Source organism: Colletotrichum paranaense (assembly GCF_030867605.1).
Source record: "Colletotrichum paranaense strain IMI 384185 chromosome Unknown Scaffold_7.1, whole genome shotgun sequence".
Classification (NCBI taxonomy): Eukaryota; Fungi; Ascomycota; class Sordariomycetes; order Glomerellales; family Glomerellaceae; genus Colletotrichum; species Colletotrichum paranaense.
The window spans coordinates 2880855-2896812 of record NW_026848965.1 but is presented as its reverse complement, the minus strand read 5'-3'; the positions used below and the strand labels follow the sequence as shown (position 1 = coordinate 2896812).

Below are 15958 nucleotides of genomic sequence, written 5' to 3'. Positions count from 1 at the left end.
AGCGACTCAACTCAACGTCGACAAACAATTATGGTACTTCGGAGTCTTGCTTCCCATCTCAAGCTCGAGGCAAATATTCAGCTCACCACCTCTATCACAATACGTGTAGCTGACTTTGGAAGCGAAGAAGCGCCATTACTACTACATTACATGCTTACATGCTTGTCGGGTATTGAACATAATGACTTCTTAAGATTATGTAACCGAACCTCTTTAAGTAGCCAAGACTAGATATAACAAAAGTTCTTTGTTCTGAACATAGCCTGCCTTAAAAGTTCGCTTCCATTGATCAAGAGACCTTTTCCTAGTTGTGAAGAAGACCAATCATCAAGAAAACAGAAGGCCTAATGCAGTAGCTTAGTTCTCTCAGTCGCGTCCTTTCGACGTTCTTTCTATAGTTCCATAGTTCACATGGTTAGGCACACAGTTGTCTTTTTTTATTACACCGAGAAAGGTCCAGATTGTTAAGCCCTTTCTCGAAAATCCTACGGAAATCCTTGGTCACCCTTTCCCCTGTCTTCTCACCCTATGATAGTCCATCTTAATACCAGCCTCCCAGGCAGATTCAAATGTATTTCTAGCTCAGGACACCCAGTTTATTCACAGCCGCTTGATCGAAACTAGCTGCACATATCCTCATTTCGTATGCCAGCATGTCTCATCGAGTGACAACTGCAATACTTCTCAAGAAGCTGATACACCACCGCCAATACAAACTCCAACAGCAGCATAGATGGAGCAGAGCCATTCAGATCCCGTCTATGACGGAATATCCAGCCAAATATCCAGCCACTATCACAACTTTGCCTGTAATCAACCCGGGCAACAACACATAATGGAAGCTCATTCGCTACTCGATGCACGTGATTCCCGGATTCTAGACCTGGTGACTTACGACAGAATGAGAGGGGAAATTCAGCTTCCAAGAGCGTCCACGTCAGGTCCTCGACGCTTCGCGATCTCAATAAGTTGCCCAACGGCGCAAAATGGGCTGTCGAGGATCTTCATGAACAGCTGACTATATGGGGTGATGGATGGAAAAGAGTATGGGAGAACAAGTCAACAGATACCGCGCGGCGAAGCAGTCTCGTTCATGCGCCTGTATGGTGGCAGAAGGCAGGGAGATATACGGACGCGTGGATCGACGAGAGAACGAGGATCGTCATCTATCAGAAGATCGATGGCACCCTGCAAATACTTCAGTCCCTGCGAGAAGGGATCACCGCGTCGTCACACATCTTCTTTGGCTATACGCCGAGAAGAGGTCATGTGGCCCTGTGGTTCCTGCCAAAGACCCCTTCGAACCTTCGCCGGCTGCCCAAGATCGTACGAGAAAGCGGAACGCCTGAATCATCTCATCACACTGGTCACACCGAGACGGGTTGTGACGCACGCCGAGATGTTGTTCGACATGCCATCTATAGGAGATCAATGACTGGGTGCAGGTTGAATCGCGAGAATTGTTCCCTGAGGAGATCTGATTCCAACGAGGTGAGACCTTTGGCTGAGGAGATGGAAGCTCTGATGCGTCTCGTAGATGATGCCAGAATCGCAATGTTTCCCACTACCGCGAAGGGTTCTCAGAAGCAGCCGAAGGTTTGTAGAGAAGACGCCAGGGATGAGATGTTTGTGACTGCGGCAAGACACACTGGGGAGTCACTTAAGGCTCGGCATCCTCCCCCTCGAGATCGAGATGATCTCTCCAGTCGTTCACGAACCAATCGTACGCTCGACACATCGAGCCCCCGCTCTTGCTCAACAATCAAAACAAGGAATGAGATGTCCTCGTCCCGGAATGACGAGCAAGTGCTCACTGGGCCTCACTTGGTCCAACGCCATCCTCGACCAGACGTCTCGGTAGTTGTGGGACCGCATCCCGGAGACCGAGGGAATATTTCTCGAGTCTCTTGTCATCCGGGAGCATCAGATTCAGAAGGGGCTGGGCCGCCTTTCGCACGAGAGGAGACGGACCAGCACCGCGTAGCGCACAACGACCACGAGGCACATGGCCGCGCTCGTCGCAGGCTGTGCAACAGCGACAAGAAACGGACCCACGTGCGGAGGCAACACGAGGAATTACGGGAGAAACATCCCAAGCTCGGGCAGCGTCGGAGTATTGAAATTGGCGAGGAGGTGGAGGAGGAGAAGGAGAAGGCGGGTTCGCGACTGGGCAATGCGGGACGCAGCCAAGACCGGCGTGACCAGGAGCAGCGGCGCCACGAAGAGGGAGGGATGGCCCGCAGGCGAAGGATTCCCGGAGATGGCAGTCGGAAGAAGCTTGTATCTGCTACAGTCCCCGCTCGCAATCGCTCTCCCACGAACCCCGTCAAAGGCTCCCCAGGCCAGGTCGTCGGAATGTCTCTGGGCCCTTCCAGCCCGGATGCCGGCAACGAGGATCGGCGGTCTGAAAGGAGACCCGGCAGCTTGCTGCATGAAAAGGAGAAAATATCGATATGGGAGGCTCGGCAGGAGACACTTGCTGCCTTGGAGGGAAGTAGCTGAGTTTTTGCTTGCTCCATTCACTGGCATACTGCTTGCTTCACGAGTGGGCGGCCGCCAAACTGCCATCTGTCTAGAGTAGTAGCCTTTGCTTAATTTGGATAACGGTCACTGTGACGGGGGGCGAAAGACATTATTTGTCGGTGATTGCGGTAGGGATAGATGAATATGGACATGCAACATCCGCTTGGTGACCTCCTTTTAGTTGTCTCTAAGTTGACAGCCGTGTGACAGCAACCGGGGTGACGTTACAGCTGTCAAGCCAGACATGTTTCCTGGCGGTAAGTTGGATTGAGATTGCCCTCTCCACCTACGTATGAGCAAGATGTCTCTTCTTTTCGAATGTCCTCAAATTGTGGGAAATTCCCTTTGTCAGTGACGTGCTAAGATGACGTGCGAGTTCAGCCTTCATTCCTCTCAGAATATCCCTTCTTCACGCAAAGAGGTGTTGAATGTTGAATTTGGAGTGAAAGGCAAGCGAGGGAACAGCCATTCGTCTCAAAATCTTGGCAGGATTCTGATGTGGCTTGCAATAGACCGATACGGAAGGTTGATTCAGCCTCCTAGATGCCCGACCCGTACTTCATGTCCCTCATTTTATTATCCGGGCTGGTTATGGCTTGGTGCCAACAAAGGCGGAGCCCTCCTCCAAAGAGCGAATTCGACATATGCTCGAGAAATACCTCAGGCAAGTCAAGCCAACCGACACAGCCCCACGACTACCTATTGCAGCCCATGACGGTTCTCAATGTCTTGCATCTGAGATGGCGAGCTATGGCGTGAGAGGCGGGAGGATTCATTATTCACAACTTGAATCGGTCAGAGTGAGAAATGTGTCGTGTCGGCCCGCGACCGCCTCTTGCCAAGGGTGAATTCTTGAGCATGTCAGATGGTGGAAGCCTGGAGCGTGATTCGACAGACTTTTTGGTGAGACCTTTTCAAAATCTTGCCCTAGACAAGCTGTCAGTTCTCAAGTTTACTTTGGCTCTAGGCGCTTATGTTCAGGCGGCTAAAACGGGGTTGGGCGGGAATGCAAGCTCCCGTTAGGGAGAGCGGGAAAGGAGGCAAGTTGAGGCTAAGAGGCTTTGGGAGGCTGAGACAAAATAGACTTATTGTTTTTCTCACCTCACAACCTCCTACGTAAGAATTTCTCCGACAAGCATTACGATTGCATCCATCTATGTGTCCTGCCGACGAAAGCAGAAGTTGCATCAAAGGCCAGGCGGAGAGACAATTGCAGTAAGAGGCTCGAAAGCCATCTTCTCGAGAAGATATCCTGGCAAGCGGGCTCCATTGATCATCTCCTGTTGATCGTTCGGGAGGGGGCAACTTTCCTTCGACGCTGCCGGATATTGAAGAGCCACGCCGTAACATCACATCATCCGAGAGGTAGTGTGGTATGTGTTCCTACCGGTGATCGGCGGCGGGAGCAACGGCGGGCGAAGAATGAGCTGACTCTGATCACGACAACTCCCCCCCGCAAACGTCACTAGGCCTTCGGCCGAGATATCCTTTTCGTGTCTCATCGGAGGGTATGGGTGGATATGGGGATTCGCGCCTTTCCGTGACGGAGATCGGGTCTGGGCGGAAATTGTGAGCCCCCGTGGGACTCATTCCCGCAAGCTGTTCGCAGATGAAAGGCACCAATGAGGAAGCAAGGAGGAAAGATGCCACGATCCTCCCACCGGTGGATATGTCTCACATTTGAGTTATCCGTCAGAGACATGACAGGACGGATCTAGTAGCGCGCAGGCTGGAGCGACGGTCAGCGATTGGTCGACTTTGACGGGAGGAAGCTGTCAAAGGCGCTTGGCCTCAGACTTCCCGCCCTCACTGGACCGCCTTGGCCTTAGGAGCCAAGGAGCCTGGCCTTTCGTGCCCGCCCAAGGGTCCCTCTTCATGGTTGGCTCGGTGTCAGGTTCCGAAGCGAAACCTCTGTGATGGGCCTCTGCGGGAAATGTAGCCGGGAACTTCACGAAACTGTCACGCTCAGCCGGGGATCAACGTGAACCACAAGTTGAGGATTCCTTGCGACCTTGGCACTGATGTGGGCCAGTCGAGGGCAAAGCCGACGAAGACGGAAGGCAGACTGACTGCTCATCGACGACAACGCCGACGACGACGATGTAGAGACAGCTCACCATAATCCCTCAGTTCGTCGATAGCCTAATTTCATTATAAAAGGCCTCGTCGTCCGCCGTCCAAATCGCAATATCTCTTCTCTCATCATCACACCGCGCCTTCACTACAGGATAGTCAGCCGCTTCAACTCTCTCAACTCTCAAGTCTTCGGATCACTCACTACCACTTCTTCTTCAAACCAATCCCCCTTTTCTTCGGAAACCCCAACCATCAAAATGAAGTCCGCTGTCGTCCTCACCACCCTCCTGGCCTTCGCCGCCGCCAACCCCGTTGCCATTGCCAACGTTGACAACACCAACGCCATCGCCAAGCGCAATGTCGAGCTCGAGGCCCGCCAGCTTGGTGGCATCGACCTCTCCACCCTCCCCGGCTTGGGTGCCTTGTCGGGTCTTGGACTTCCTGGCCTCTCCAACCTTCCCATCAACCCGAGCAACGTTGTTGCCATCCTCACCGGCCTTTTGGCGAGTGTCCTCAGCGTTGTTGGCAACATCCGTAAGTGAATCAAGAGCTTTTCGATCGAATAATTGCAACTGACAACCCCTCAAGGCCAGGGTGTTCCCGGCATCGGTGCCATTCCCGGCCTTCCTACCATCCCCACCCTCCCCGGCGTCTCCACTCCCGCCATTCCCACCGGTGCGATCAGCGCCGACCAGCTTTCGGCCTTGATCGGTGCCCTTCAGGCCCAGGTCGCCAACGCCACCTCCATCGGCACCAACCTCCCCGCCGGTCTCAGCTTGGCCCAGCTCCAGCAGATCCAGGCCATCATCGCCACCATCCAGGCCCAGATCACTCCTCTCGTCTCTGGCACCGGTCTTCCTTCCCTTCCCGGTGAGTACTGTCTATACCATTCACCTTCGAACAGCAGCTGATGCAGCCAAACAGGCCTTCCCACTGGTGGCCTCCCCGACCTCACCAGCTTGACCTCCGGCCTCGGCGGCCTCGGCGGCGTCCTCAGCCTCATCACCGGCCTTCTCGGACCCCTTCTCGGTGGCCTTCTCGGTGGCCTCGGCGGTGGCCTCCTCGGCGGCCGTGCTTAAATTCGAGAATCGTCGCAAGCCGGTAACTCATTCGGGCAGGTACTCTGCAGCCACGGAACTGCACACCCATGACGAGTTTCGGCATAATTGACAACGCCCCGTCGGCTTGTCGACCGGGCTTCTCGCATAGCACTTTTTCCACAATCACTCCACCCACAACTTCCAGCATGCGGTTTGCCTAACACCAAAAAGTTTCCGAAGACTTTGAGAGGAAAGGACTGGAACGCGAGGGATTTAGCGGTGATCATTCAACATCAACCGGGGACTTTGAACTTTGTTGCGGGCATCTGGCGAGTCCTAGCGGCTCCTTTTCGCCTTGCTTAATCTCTTGTCTTTAATCATTTCTTACCAACCTAGCTTCTCTTCTACATGTCCCCCAGGACAACACAATAAAAACTGTCGATCCTTAAAGCTCATCGTCTCTCGTAGTGATACTCTTTATGAGTGGATAGCACCGACCAGTCGCGCAAGAATCGATAATAACTGATTATTCGATAGGATCATGACTAGCAGACAAGCTCATACCGCCATCATCTCCAGTATACGAAGAGGCATTTTGAAAATGGGTAATATTGTCTTCGAGTTTCGTTTCATCCATCGAGAACTAAAGTTAGGTAGTTTGCTGATCAACGCAGTTTGAACTGCAAATAGCAATGATTTGCGAACGAAGGGATGGATGGACAGAAGTTGAGATGAACCGTCGTTGGTCGTTGCATTGGATGCATACTCTTCGATAATCGAATAGCCAGCCACACTATCGAGCTATCTGAGATAAGCGTATATTGAGGGGCTGCATGGGAGCCAATGCGAGGTAGTGGGTACCCGATCTCTCCGTCTCCCCTTCCCCACACACCTACATCATCCATCGAAGCCTCCTCTGCGATCGATAAACCGAATTCGCTATCTTTCAGCTTTGACCATCATCTAGCTTCGTTTTTTACCTTTGAGCTCCCTGACATCAAGCCACTCACTCGCACAGCCAGCGGCGGGCGTTTGCTTTCAGAGGAGCAGGGTGGCACGCCGGGCAAGGGTACGGCATTGCCGCTGTTGCTTCTGCTCCAGCCCTCTGGCTCCCCCGGTTCCTGCAAGCCTCGAGTCTGCAAGGCCCTGACGGCCCAGCCGTTTCCAAGAAATCCCAAGAATCGGGGCCAAAAGATGACCAGACGATGCCTGACGCGAATCCCACGCCGCCGCGTCTATCGGGTCAATCTCTGCTCTATCTGAAATCTAGAACAGCGGGACGCGGCGGGTCCTCTGGCATCATCCATTGAGACGCGGTGATCGAGGCTTCCCGTTCTTGACTCGAACGACTTTCTCGATCCATCTGTCTGCTGATTGTCTGATCAGGTTGGTCTCCTAGAATGAGACGGTGGAAGAGTCTTCCGAATCCTACCTTGTCCGAATGCGGTTTGCAACGTCGGTGGTGAACAAAGCTGCTCAAAAAGCGTGGACATTCTTTCTTAGCCACCACAAGTCCAGCCCAACCCACGGTGATAGGTATCACAAGAACGGCTGGCTGCGCGTGTTGTTGAGTGCCTCCGAAACGAGAGCCCCGATGAGAACATCAGGACCCTGACGCAGGATGGCAGGCTGCATCGGTCTAGACGCATGATGGCTGCTGCTGGGCGGCGCGCCGGCAGAGTTGCCGTTCGGCGGGCTTCCCCACACTTTTACTCTCCTCCCCCGCCGATCGTTGCCTTCCGCGGTGGAGAGAGTGGGCGGGAGCGTGAGCCAACGAACGATGATCCGTACATACGTCCCTAATGTCGTACCTACCTACATGATCGTTGTGGCAGAGAAGCAGCACACCAGACTGGGCGCAGCTTGAATGTCCAATGGCGATGATCCCTTTCTGCCCCTTTCTCTCTTGTCTGTATGGCTGCTTACCTATCCACTGCAATCATTCCGTCAGAGCTACTATGACATGTGCACCAGGACGTAGATCTCGTACCGGTTTGGGCATAACATCACGTGTCGAGCTCATGATTCGCGAGGGCTTGCATGGAGAACGCCGCAGTCATGCCTAGCGTAGCAAGCGTAGCAATACTCACCGCAGAGAAGAAGCGAGCCCCCCCTTCAGATGTTTCTATGGGTTTCATAGCGAAGCCTGGCACTCGATTGTCATCCGTTCCAACCATGGGGTCTCCCTTGCTAATTCCAAGATGCTTCGGGAAGCGGGAAACTCAATGCTCAAAGAGGATAGACCGTGCCATTTTCTCAGGATCGACGACATCTGACTGGCTCTTGATGTCAGACTAATCCAGCATCTTGTCTCCAGCTGGGAGCCATTGCATCGCATCGCAAGCTATCAATCGTGCCAGGCTCAGTGTGATCAGACCATGTACCTGCGCGGGGTAACGAGAGCGAGGGGCAATTAGGGGTCTATGTCTTGCTTGTCCATCGACTATTACGCACTTCCAGTTGGTTCGAAGACGGCAGACCACAGCAGAAATGATGGAGGGAGGAGAGCACCAGCGCTCGACCTTCTGCCGTGACGTCTAACGCTTAGAGCTACCATTCACCCAAGCCATGTCAGTGTACCTACTTTCAATACCTCGTGACCAGTGCTCCAACTCAGCCAGAAGCGTTGCTTGACAAAGCCATAGCACACCAGCAGACTACCTACACTGGTATTCGACGATGCACCCTTTCCCTCGAGCGGGTTCCCCGTTCCCGAGTCCCCTTACACTAGCATGGTAGTTCCCCAAGTAGCCAAGTGACGTTAGTCTTTCTAGCGTGTGATGGTGACAGACGAGTAAACACCGTCATCGTTCTGACCGGCCCATCGACAAGCTTTCCCGCATCCCTTGTGTCAGGGGAGTGGGCGGCGGTCTCATTGGTGAAGTCATTCTCAGGGTGTGGGTGGTACAGGATCACCATGGGCCCTTGTTCGAGCTACCTACCTTGAACGTATGCCCTATGGCAAGTCGAAGCTCGAGCTAGGTGGTGGGTGCTTCGACCCAGCTGTGACGCCGGATTGCTTATATACCTCCTCTTCTTCCCCTCATATCCTCGAGATCGTTCATTGCATCACTGCTACAAACGCCTTGACAACTACAACCACAAGCCACTTTCGATTAGATATCAAGTCACACACAGAACAACACCAACCATCATCATGGACTCAAGCAAGAACGTTGATATCCCCGTCTCTCCTACCGGCCGCAGACGTGTAAGAACCCCTTGAATTCACCTACACACGTCACGCTGCTCACACGTGTAAACCTTAGAGCTCTGGAACCCTCTTCCAAGGTCTCATGGACCAAAAGCGCCACGACGGCAACGCAGCCCGTAGACAATCAATGACAGATTCAAAGCCGGCGCCGGGATTCATCGGGCAAATGTGGCATAAGTATGTTTATCCCAACGCTTATATCACACACCCCATACTAATGCGCCTTTGTAGCTGGACTCGTGGCCCTGCTAGCCCCCCGAAATAGAATATTTGTGACAAGAGCATGGCGATAAGGGAGTTTGTAAGATTGAGTGGGTTTGGCGTTTTGGGACAGACGAGAAGCCCTTTGAGGCACTCGCTTTTGTAAAGTTACACGGCATATATAAGCCTATCACAATTTGTCGTACAGAGTATGGAATTTCAATCTCTATTGACTGGGCCTGAATACCCTACATGACGATCGTGACAAACACATGTTTCTCCCATGCGAGCATTTTGGCAGATCTTGAACTTGGCGGCAGGTTTTAACCATTGTTGAAGACTGTATTATATAATTATGTAATACACACAAAGCCTTTCGTTAACAAGTCCTTAGCTGATCAACTTGTTCACTATTCCGAGAGTCAAGATGATGGGTTTTACATTTCGAGTAGCGGTGTGTGCCTACCAGAGGAAATGGTTGATCTACATTTTGTTGACCACGTACTCCAGTAACTAAAGGTTTTCAACCCTAACTCAGTTCGTTCATTGCCACAGCATCCGTCGACGCTAGGAACACCACGACACATCAAAACTGGCATGTGGTTCATTGCCGTCAACATGTTGCAAAACACAAAAAGGAAAGTCAAGTGGGAACGTGGTTGGGGACAAATGTCGGATCTGAATTACGACTGCCGGGACTATATCCTAGGGAATCAAAAGTCATCCCACTCTAAACAGTAATCCTCCACCCGCTGTCCCCCAATGTCGTCAAAGTTTTAACCAACCTCGAAAGTCGGGAACAAGTGCCAGGCTTGCATTCCCATGGCTTGAAGCCAGAATACCCCACCTGTTGCTTCCCCTTGTCGCGTGGTCCCACCGTAGAACCCCAAAACTGTTGATCGAGACGCGAGCTTTTCTCCATGGCCACAGATGTGACCACATCAGAGAGACGCGACCAGCCCAAACTCATGAGCCCTTTCGGGCCCCCAATACAAACGTTGTCCCCACGTATCGGCACCCAAATGGGTGGTGGCGTGTATCGTGGGGTAGATCCTCCTCGGCCTAGTCCGAGATGCTGGCTCCGGAGCAAAGTAGCCTCTGCCGCGAGAAATCGTGAGAGTTGATGTGACGATCTCGGCATGTCGCTCTTACTATCGCGCTTATCTCCTTCAGAAAGGACCCCGTCTGTAGGCACTGGATAGGCAGACTGTTTAAACATATAACAGCCTGCGTACCCCCGTCTGTCAGGATTCCGACAGCGGTTGTGTTGCTCAATCTTTTCCATCAGTCGCCCACAAGCTGCAACGGTGGGTCGGGCTCTTGAGCTTCGCAGCTGAAGAGCACCAAACACAGTACGCGAGTACGTGCTACATCTCGATAGTTCCGCATAATGCGAATTTAAACACGGTATATGCCCAGAGGGCGATTGTGACAAGGAATACTGACATTGCTGTCGATCTCGATCGTCGTTTCAACCAGGTTGCCTTCGGCGGGCCTGGAAGCCGGTCCGGAGACCGGGGCCAAATCGGCCATCTTCGGGGGCGGGGGCCGGAGCCGCCCACCTGTCCAACGCTCATGATCCGGTGATCCGTGGATCTGAGCGCAATCTGGACATGTTCGTGCGCCAAATGGCGTAATTGGGTTGCCAGGATAACCTTTCCTATTCGCAGAGGGAGACAGACATAATTCCCGAACTGCAGCTGCAAACCCATCCGTACCGATCCTCAACGTAGAGAATCGGGGCCTTTTAAAGTCCTGCCCAGGACAAATCATGATCAGGGCACCGTCCTTTTTCGATCCAATGTCCTGTAGCTCAGGTTAGCGGTACGATCAAGGCAGGACAAGTACAGTGCAAAGTACTTACTATCCATACCGTTTGGCAAAAGAAAAGAACCAAGAATGCCAAAGTCTCAGACAAACATGTCATTATCGTGGCGGGTCATCAGAATTAGGTAGAGTATGTCGAAGTCTAATTGCTGAAGAAAGGAGATGGTGTCGTACGTCTTGGTTGCCCAGCCTTGGGAACGTCGCAAGTCTAGAGATCGTTGCTAAAGTGGGTTAGTCGGGGAGCTGTCTTGCTAGAGCTATACAAGGTTTTCGGGACATACCACATGTGACTCCATCACGAGTATCATAAACGTAACCTCAATATACGGGCTGTATTTGCCTCTCTATGTCGTCCATTCGTTGCCATGATACAACCCCAAGGCCTTTTTACGTCCTGCCCAGGACAAAGTGACGAAGAAAAGGCCAGCGAAGCCGAACGGATGTCTTAGGCTAAACTGCAGCCTAACACCGCGTGCACCTCCAAAGCCCCTGATCACTGCGCAAAGCACAGTACGGTGATATATTCGTGATGGTGGAGAAAGGGCAGCTCATATGAGCTCACTTGCTTTGTCGGCCGACAGCATGTCTGGAAGCTGGGACTGCTGCCGTTAGGCAAAGCCCAACAAGCAGAACAAGGCTGCGACTGCGTACCTTGAGCAACGACTCAAGATTACCGCAGCACCTTATGTTGCGACTGGCCACGAGAGGCAGCAGTCTGGTCATCATCGTTGGAGCATGCCGTCGCAGACTAACCTGTCGGGATAGAAAGTCTTCCGGGCGGAGGGAGCAGGATCAACGAGCTTGCAAATGATAGCAAATATCGTGAAAGGGTGGTAGAAAAAAGAAAGCTGTTGGCTCAGAGGCACAACACGGGAAATTTGCTCAACCATCCATGGTGCGGGGAGATTGTTGATTGCCTCTGGGACTTGACGGCGTCGAGAAGTCGTGGTGGAGGATGTGAAGTTAGGAGAAGGCCGAAGAGGGAGAGGAGGGCTAGAGGTGGGTATTTGTAGGGATGTGTGGAGGGGGTGGTGGAAACTACCTTCATGGGCCAGGGCACCCGACCTGTCGCGCGTCAGTGGTGGTAAATCAACCGGGAGAAGCTAGGAAGCTGGCGCGCTTCCCTCAGCTGCTGCAAGATGCTGGAAAAGTAGCAATTATTGATCAAAAAGGTTTGAAAAACGTTCTCACGGTAAGAATACAAATCGAAGAAACGAGACAGCCTACTTTCTTGGGAAGCAGACGTGATAGACTCAAAGCTGCAGCTGCAGGACGCGACATTTTCCGGGAAAGGATAGGCGCACGAGCGCTGTTAAGGCAAGGTACCTCACCTAAGTCACTTTTAGTAAGGAAAGCGCGCACTGTACCTACCTTACATATCGGTACATAGTAAAGCTTAAGTACTAGTAGGTTAAGTAGCTAAATGCTCATTTCAATCATTAATTGCTGGCTTTCTTCGCTGGCACTACCTGATACCTGACGAGTTTTGAGTACGAGAAACCAGCCCTGACTTCCATAGAATGAAGAAAGTGGAACTCCATTCCAGCAGGTGGATCTAATTAGTTACATCAGGTCCTTTTCTTTCTTATGGGAGCAACCACCGAGGCTTATCACCTTGGAACAGTGAACTTCACAGCAAAGGTGCGAGGGCAACTATGGCTTATTTGAACGGAGCAGCCGCTGTGGGGTCTGTATTTCATTGAGAACATATACTGACATTCATCTTGACCGATGCCAGCCAAGCCTTTCTGAAGTACCTTACATCATGCTCCTACACTGACCATGTCGCCGACTCGTATCACTGGACGGCGCGTTCCTTCTCCGAGCAGTGCCTTAGTGGAATCATGGCTCATATGAGTGCCAAAGTACACTTTGCCGTCGAACCTTCTGACCTTGCTCAGCGTCACGAAAGGTTCCTGGTGTCTTTCGCCGCTCTCCTGGTCGACGCATACCATCTGGCATCTGCGGCAGGATCCCAGCATAGTGAAATCCTCACCACCAATCGTGAGTTTTGTCCATCCATCCTCTGCCCATGGGAGATGGTCAGGATCTTGAGTTGGCCCGACCAAGATATTGCCTCGGAATGCTTCGGAGGGAACTGGTTCCCCGCCAGTTGCCTGGATTTCGTCGTTGAGGGCGCGCAAACTCGATGTATTGATCAGGAGTATTGGGCTCTCATTGGAAAGTAGAATCTTTGCTGGTGATTGTTCAGAGTCCGAATCCGGCGGAGAAGGCAACTCTGGAGATGCCCCGAAACTCCCCTTTGGGACCCAAACTTGAGGGTGCTGATGTTTCTGCACCTTGGCTTTTGAGTGACGCATACTTGGTCCCTGTCCTCCCGCTGGAAATCGTGCCAATGCGCATGGCACACCGAGAATATCACTGAAGAAGCCGTTGACATGATCGGAGGCATACACTTGCGTCGTAATCTTGTCGCCGCATACTCGTGAGGACCTCTCACGAGGGCCGCCGTTTGTTTCGAGGTAAGTGGGATCCGCAGATAGAGGAACTGAGATCTCGTCGGGTAGGTGAGAGAGTTTTCTCCCTCTGTACGCTACACGCAGCACGCCACCGTCGAAGTCAAGAGTGGGTTTGATGAGGGCCATCTTGGGATACCTCTTCTGGCTTAGTGCCTGTCCTGACCCTTGGTGGACAAGACACCACTCTCTATCCCAAGCCAGACCTTCGGGCATGACTTCCCAGTCCATACCGAGCGGAACAGAAAAGGCGCCACAGCTCTTGATCGGGTAGACGCTGATGCCCTGGACCTGGAACCCTATCGATGAAGTCTGGTTTTCGGCGCGACAGTCATCAACTGACACTTCTTCTCGATAGAATTCATCAATAAAGTCGATTAGGAAGTCAACGTCGGAAATAGTGCTCATCGCACCAAGACTTGCTCGAATAACGCCAGTCGGCTTTCCAGCGATGACATCTTGGTCAGTGCCGCAGCGAAACCCAGCGGAGAAATTCTTCCTCATCTCCCATGGGCTCAGGCCGAGTGCTGAAGCGATACCTCCAGGACTGCAGACGCCGCCGGTTCGAATATGTAAGTTCTTCAACATGGCTAATTTTTCAAGCTCGTATAGACTGATCCAGGCTCCGGCAGCGTCGCGAATGTTGAACGAGATGAGTGGCCCGCTTCCTACTGAGCCATTAACCTCGCTGCGCCGTTCTGAGTAGATAGTGCAGACGGGCAGCCCATTTCCATGTTTGAGGCTGGCAAGTCCATCGTATAGTCGGTTTCTGAGGAATGCTGTGTGCGATGCTACGCTACTCATGCTTCCGAAGAGCTCTGCGTGAACATCTAGAGCAGCATCAAGTCCTATGATGTTATGAAATGGAAGAGTGCCGTCCTCTAGCCTTTCATGAAGGAACGTCGATTTTGGAGCATGCCATCTTTCTTTTCCGCAGACAACCATATCGACGGTGCCACCCCCGAAATAGCGCCTTTGGTTGAAAATCGGCTCGGCCTGCCTTCTAACAATCAAAGCGCCAAGGTCTGGAAAGCCAAAGATTTTGTAAAGACTCAAAACCGTAAAATCGGGTGCCGTCTCCGAGTTACTGAGATCTAGAGGAGAAGTGGCCACTAGTGAGGCTGCGTCCAATAGCATAAAAAATTGCCGGTGCGAGACGGCAGGCGACTCTCGCAGTAGAGATGGCCACGTTAACGGGTAACGTCGCCCATCCATATGAGATTGAGCTGAATATGAAAATAGCGTGGGCGAGTCTGATGCTTCCGAATCATCCAGAGGAGATTTCCCATCAATCCAACGTCTCACATCGTCATCCGCAACGCATCTGCTCTCACGCGCCTCTTCGCGAACCCCTATTATACTTGTGTGGCAAGCTTGGTGGTATATGTAAGAAAAGCCCTCTGGTGAGGCTCGGAAGGCGTCGGAAACAAGTTTGATCCCAGCTGTGGTGTTGGAAACGAAGACCAAGTCAAATTCCTCAGGGTCAGCGTTGAAAAAACGGAGAAGTCTGAGGCGAATATCTTCAATGCGAGAGGTGCTATACTGAGAAGAAGGCGAAGCGGAGTGGGGGTTGCCCAACAAGTTTGACGTCAATTCTGCAGAGAATCTGTCAATCAGAGACTTGGCATATAGCGTTGTTCCGGCATGGTCGAGATATATGGAGTCTGTGTTGTTGGTCAGTAAGTTGAGATAGAATAATTGTAGTTGATGAACCAATGAACCTTTGATCATGGGGAACTCCCTACCCCTGAACTCATCCACTCGGGAGTTATAGCTTCTCATATCCGCGTCAACCATGACGGTGAAAAGTGTTTCCACGAACACCACAGGTCGTAAAAGGCAAAATATGAGTTGGTAGTCAGGGTTATTAGGGAGGGATATGGAAGTAGGTAAACAGCAACGTTGGGAACGTTAGTGACCTAGTGACCCCTCTGTCTAACAAATGCGCCGGATTAGGTGAGACGAAATGCCCGTCCAAGCCCATGCATATCCGAGTGAATGTGTATATGAATTCAGAGATTGTCTGTGTGTCATTGTGGGAGAGAATCAAAACACATCTGCGAGGAAAAGGAAGATTGCCATGAGCCAAGACAGGTATCGTGGGATGGCGGCTTTGTCCGCCGTTCATGCTAGAATGCCGGGCACCTCCGCTGCCTCAATAGGCCGGTCGTCGATTGCCACAAGCCGTCTGTGGCCGTCATGGGGAAACAGGGGTAGACAGTGCGGTCGTAGGCGATATGAGCCGACACTGTGAAACCAACCGTGTCCCAATTGCATTATGTAAGGTACCGCTGCGCACGAGCCCGGAAGTAGGGGAGGCCCGAAGACAAGACCCCGTCTTTCTGGGTCGCGTACGCACGGACCAAGATACTCTACCGAGCCGTGTTTAATTGAATCGCGAGAAAGCGCGTTCCGCGATCCTGGCATCGCGTCGTTCCCCGGTCATCGTGCTGGCGCGCGCCTACCACTTAATTAAGACTCTGCGGTTCCACTTACAGCTTTCGACTTCCCACACCTCGATACTTCCTACTTCACTTTTGTTGGTACCTCGAACAAGCTTTCCTGCGTTGTCTACTTTGGAATTGTCAGTCACGATTGCC

The 15958-nt window shown here is 52.3% G+C and overlaps 6 protein-coding genes across 6 annotated transcripts; 3 read left to right on the top strand and 3 right to left on the bottom strand.

Annotated features, from left to right (window-relative positions):
* Positions 1–835: 835 nt before the first annotated feature.
* CPAR01_09826 (uncharacterized protein) lies at positions 836–2502 on the top strand (the record flags this gene model as incomplete). The annotated part of the gene is made up of 2 exons (XM_060494090.1): positions 836–863; positions 920–2502. The coding sequence occupies 2 exons, from the start codon at positions 836–838 to the stop codon at positions 2500–2502; spliced, it is 1611 nt and encodes a 536-aa protein (XP_060348220.1).
* Positions 2503–4856: 2354 nt separating this feature from the next.
* On the top strand, positions 4857–5678 carry CPAR01_09825 (uncharacterized protein; the record flags this gene model as incomplete). The annotated part of the gene is made up of 3 exons (XM_060494089.1): positions 4857–5133; positions 5188–5469; positions 5524–5678. 3 exons carry the CDS (start codon positions 4857–4859, stop codon positions 5676–5678), a joined length of 714 nt encoding a protein of 237 aa, XP_060348219.1.
* A 3118-nt stretch (positions 5679–8796) lies between these two features.
* On the top strand, positions 8797–9118 carry CPAR01_09824 (uncharacterized protein; the record flags this gene model as incomplete). The annotated part of the gene is made up of 3 exons (XM_060494088.1): positions 8797–8850; positions 8909–9030; positions 9085–9118. 3 exons carry the CDS (start codon positions 8797–8799, stop codon positions 9116–9118), a joined length of 210 nt encoding a protein of 69 aa, XP_060348218.1.
* A 666-nt stretch (positions 9119–9784) lies between these two features.
* Positions 9785–10273, bottom strand: CPAR01_09823 (uncharacterized protein; the record flags this gene model as incomplete). The annotated part of the gene is made up of 1 exon (XM_060494087.1): positions 9785–10273. The coding sequence occupies one exon, from the start codon at positions 10271–10273 to the stop codon at positions 9785–9787; it is 489 nt and encodes a 162-aa protein (XP_060348217.1).
* Positions 10274–10452: 179 nt separating this feature from the next.
* Positions 10453–10981, bottom strand: CPAR01_09822 (uncharacterized protein; the record flags this gene model as incomplete). The annotated part of the gene is made up of 2 exons (XM_060494086.1): positions 10453–10860; positions 10928–10981. 2 exons carry the CDS (start codon positions 10979–10981, stop codon positions 10453–10455), a joined length of 462 nt encoding a protein of 153 aa, XP_060348216.1.
* Positions 10982–12644: 1663 nt separating this feature from the next.
* On the bottom strand, positions 12645–15155 carry CPAR01_09821 (MOSC N-terminal beta barrel domain-containing protein; the record flags this gene model as incomplete). The annotated part of the gene is made up of 1 exon (XM_060494085.1): positions 12645–15155. The coding sequence occupies one exon, from the start codon at positions 15153–15155 to the stop codon at positions 12645–12647; it is 2511 nt and encodes an 836-aa protein (XP_060348215.1).
* Positions 15156–15958: the final 803 nt, after the last annotated feature.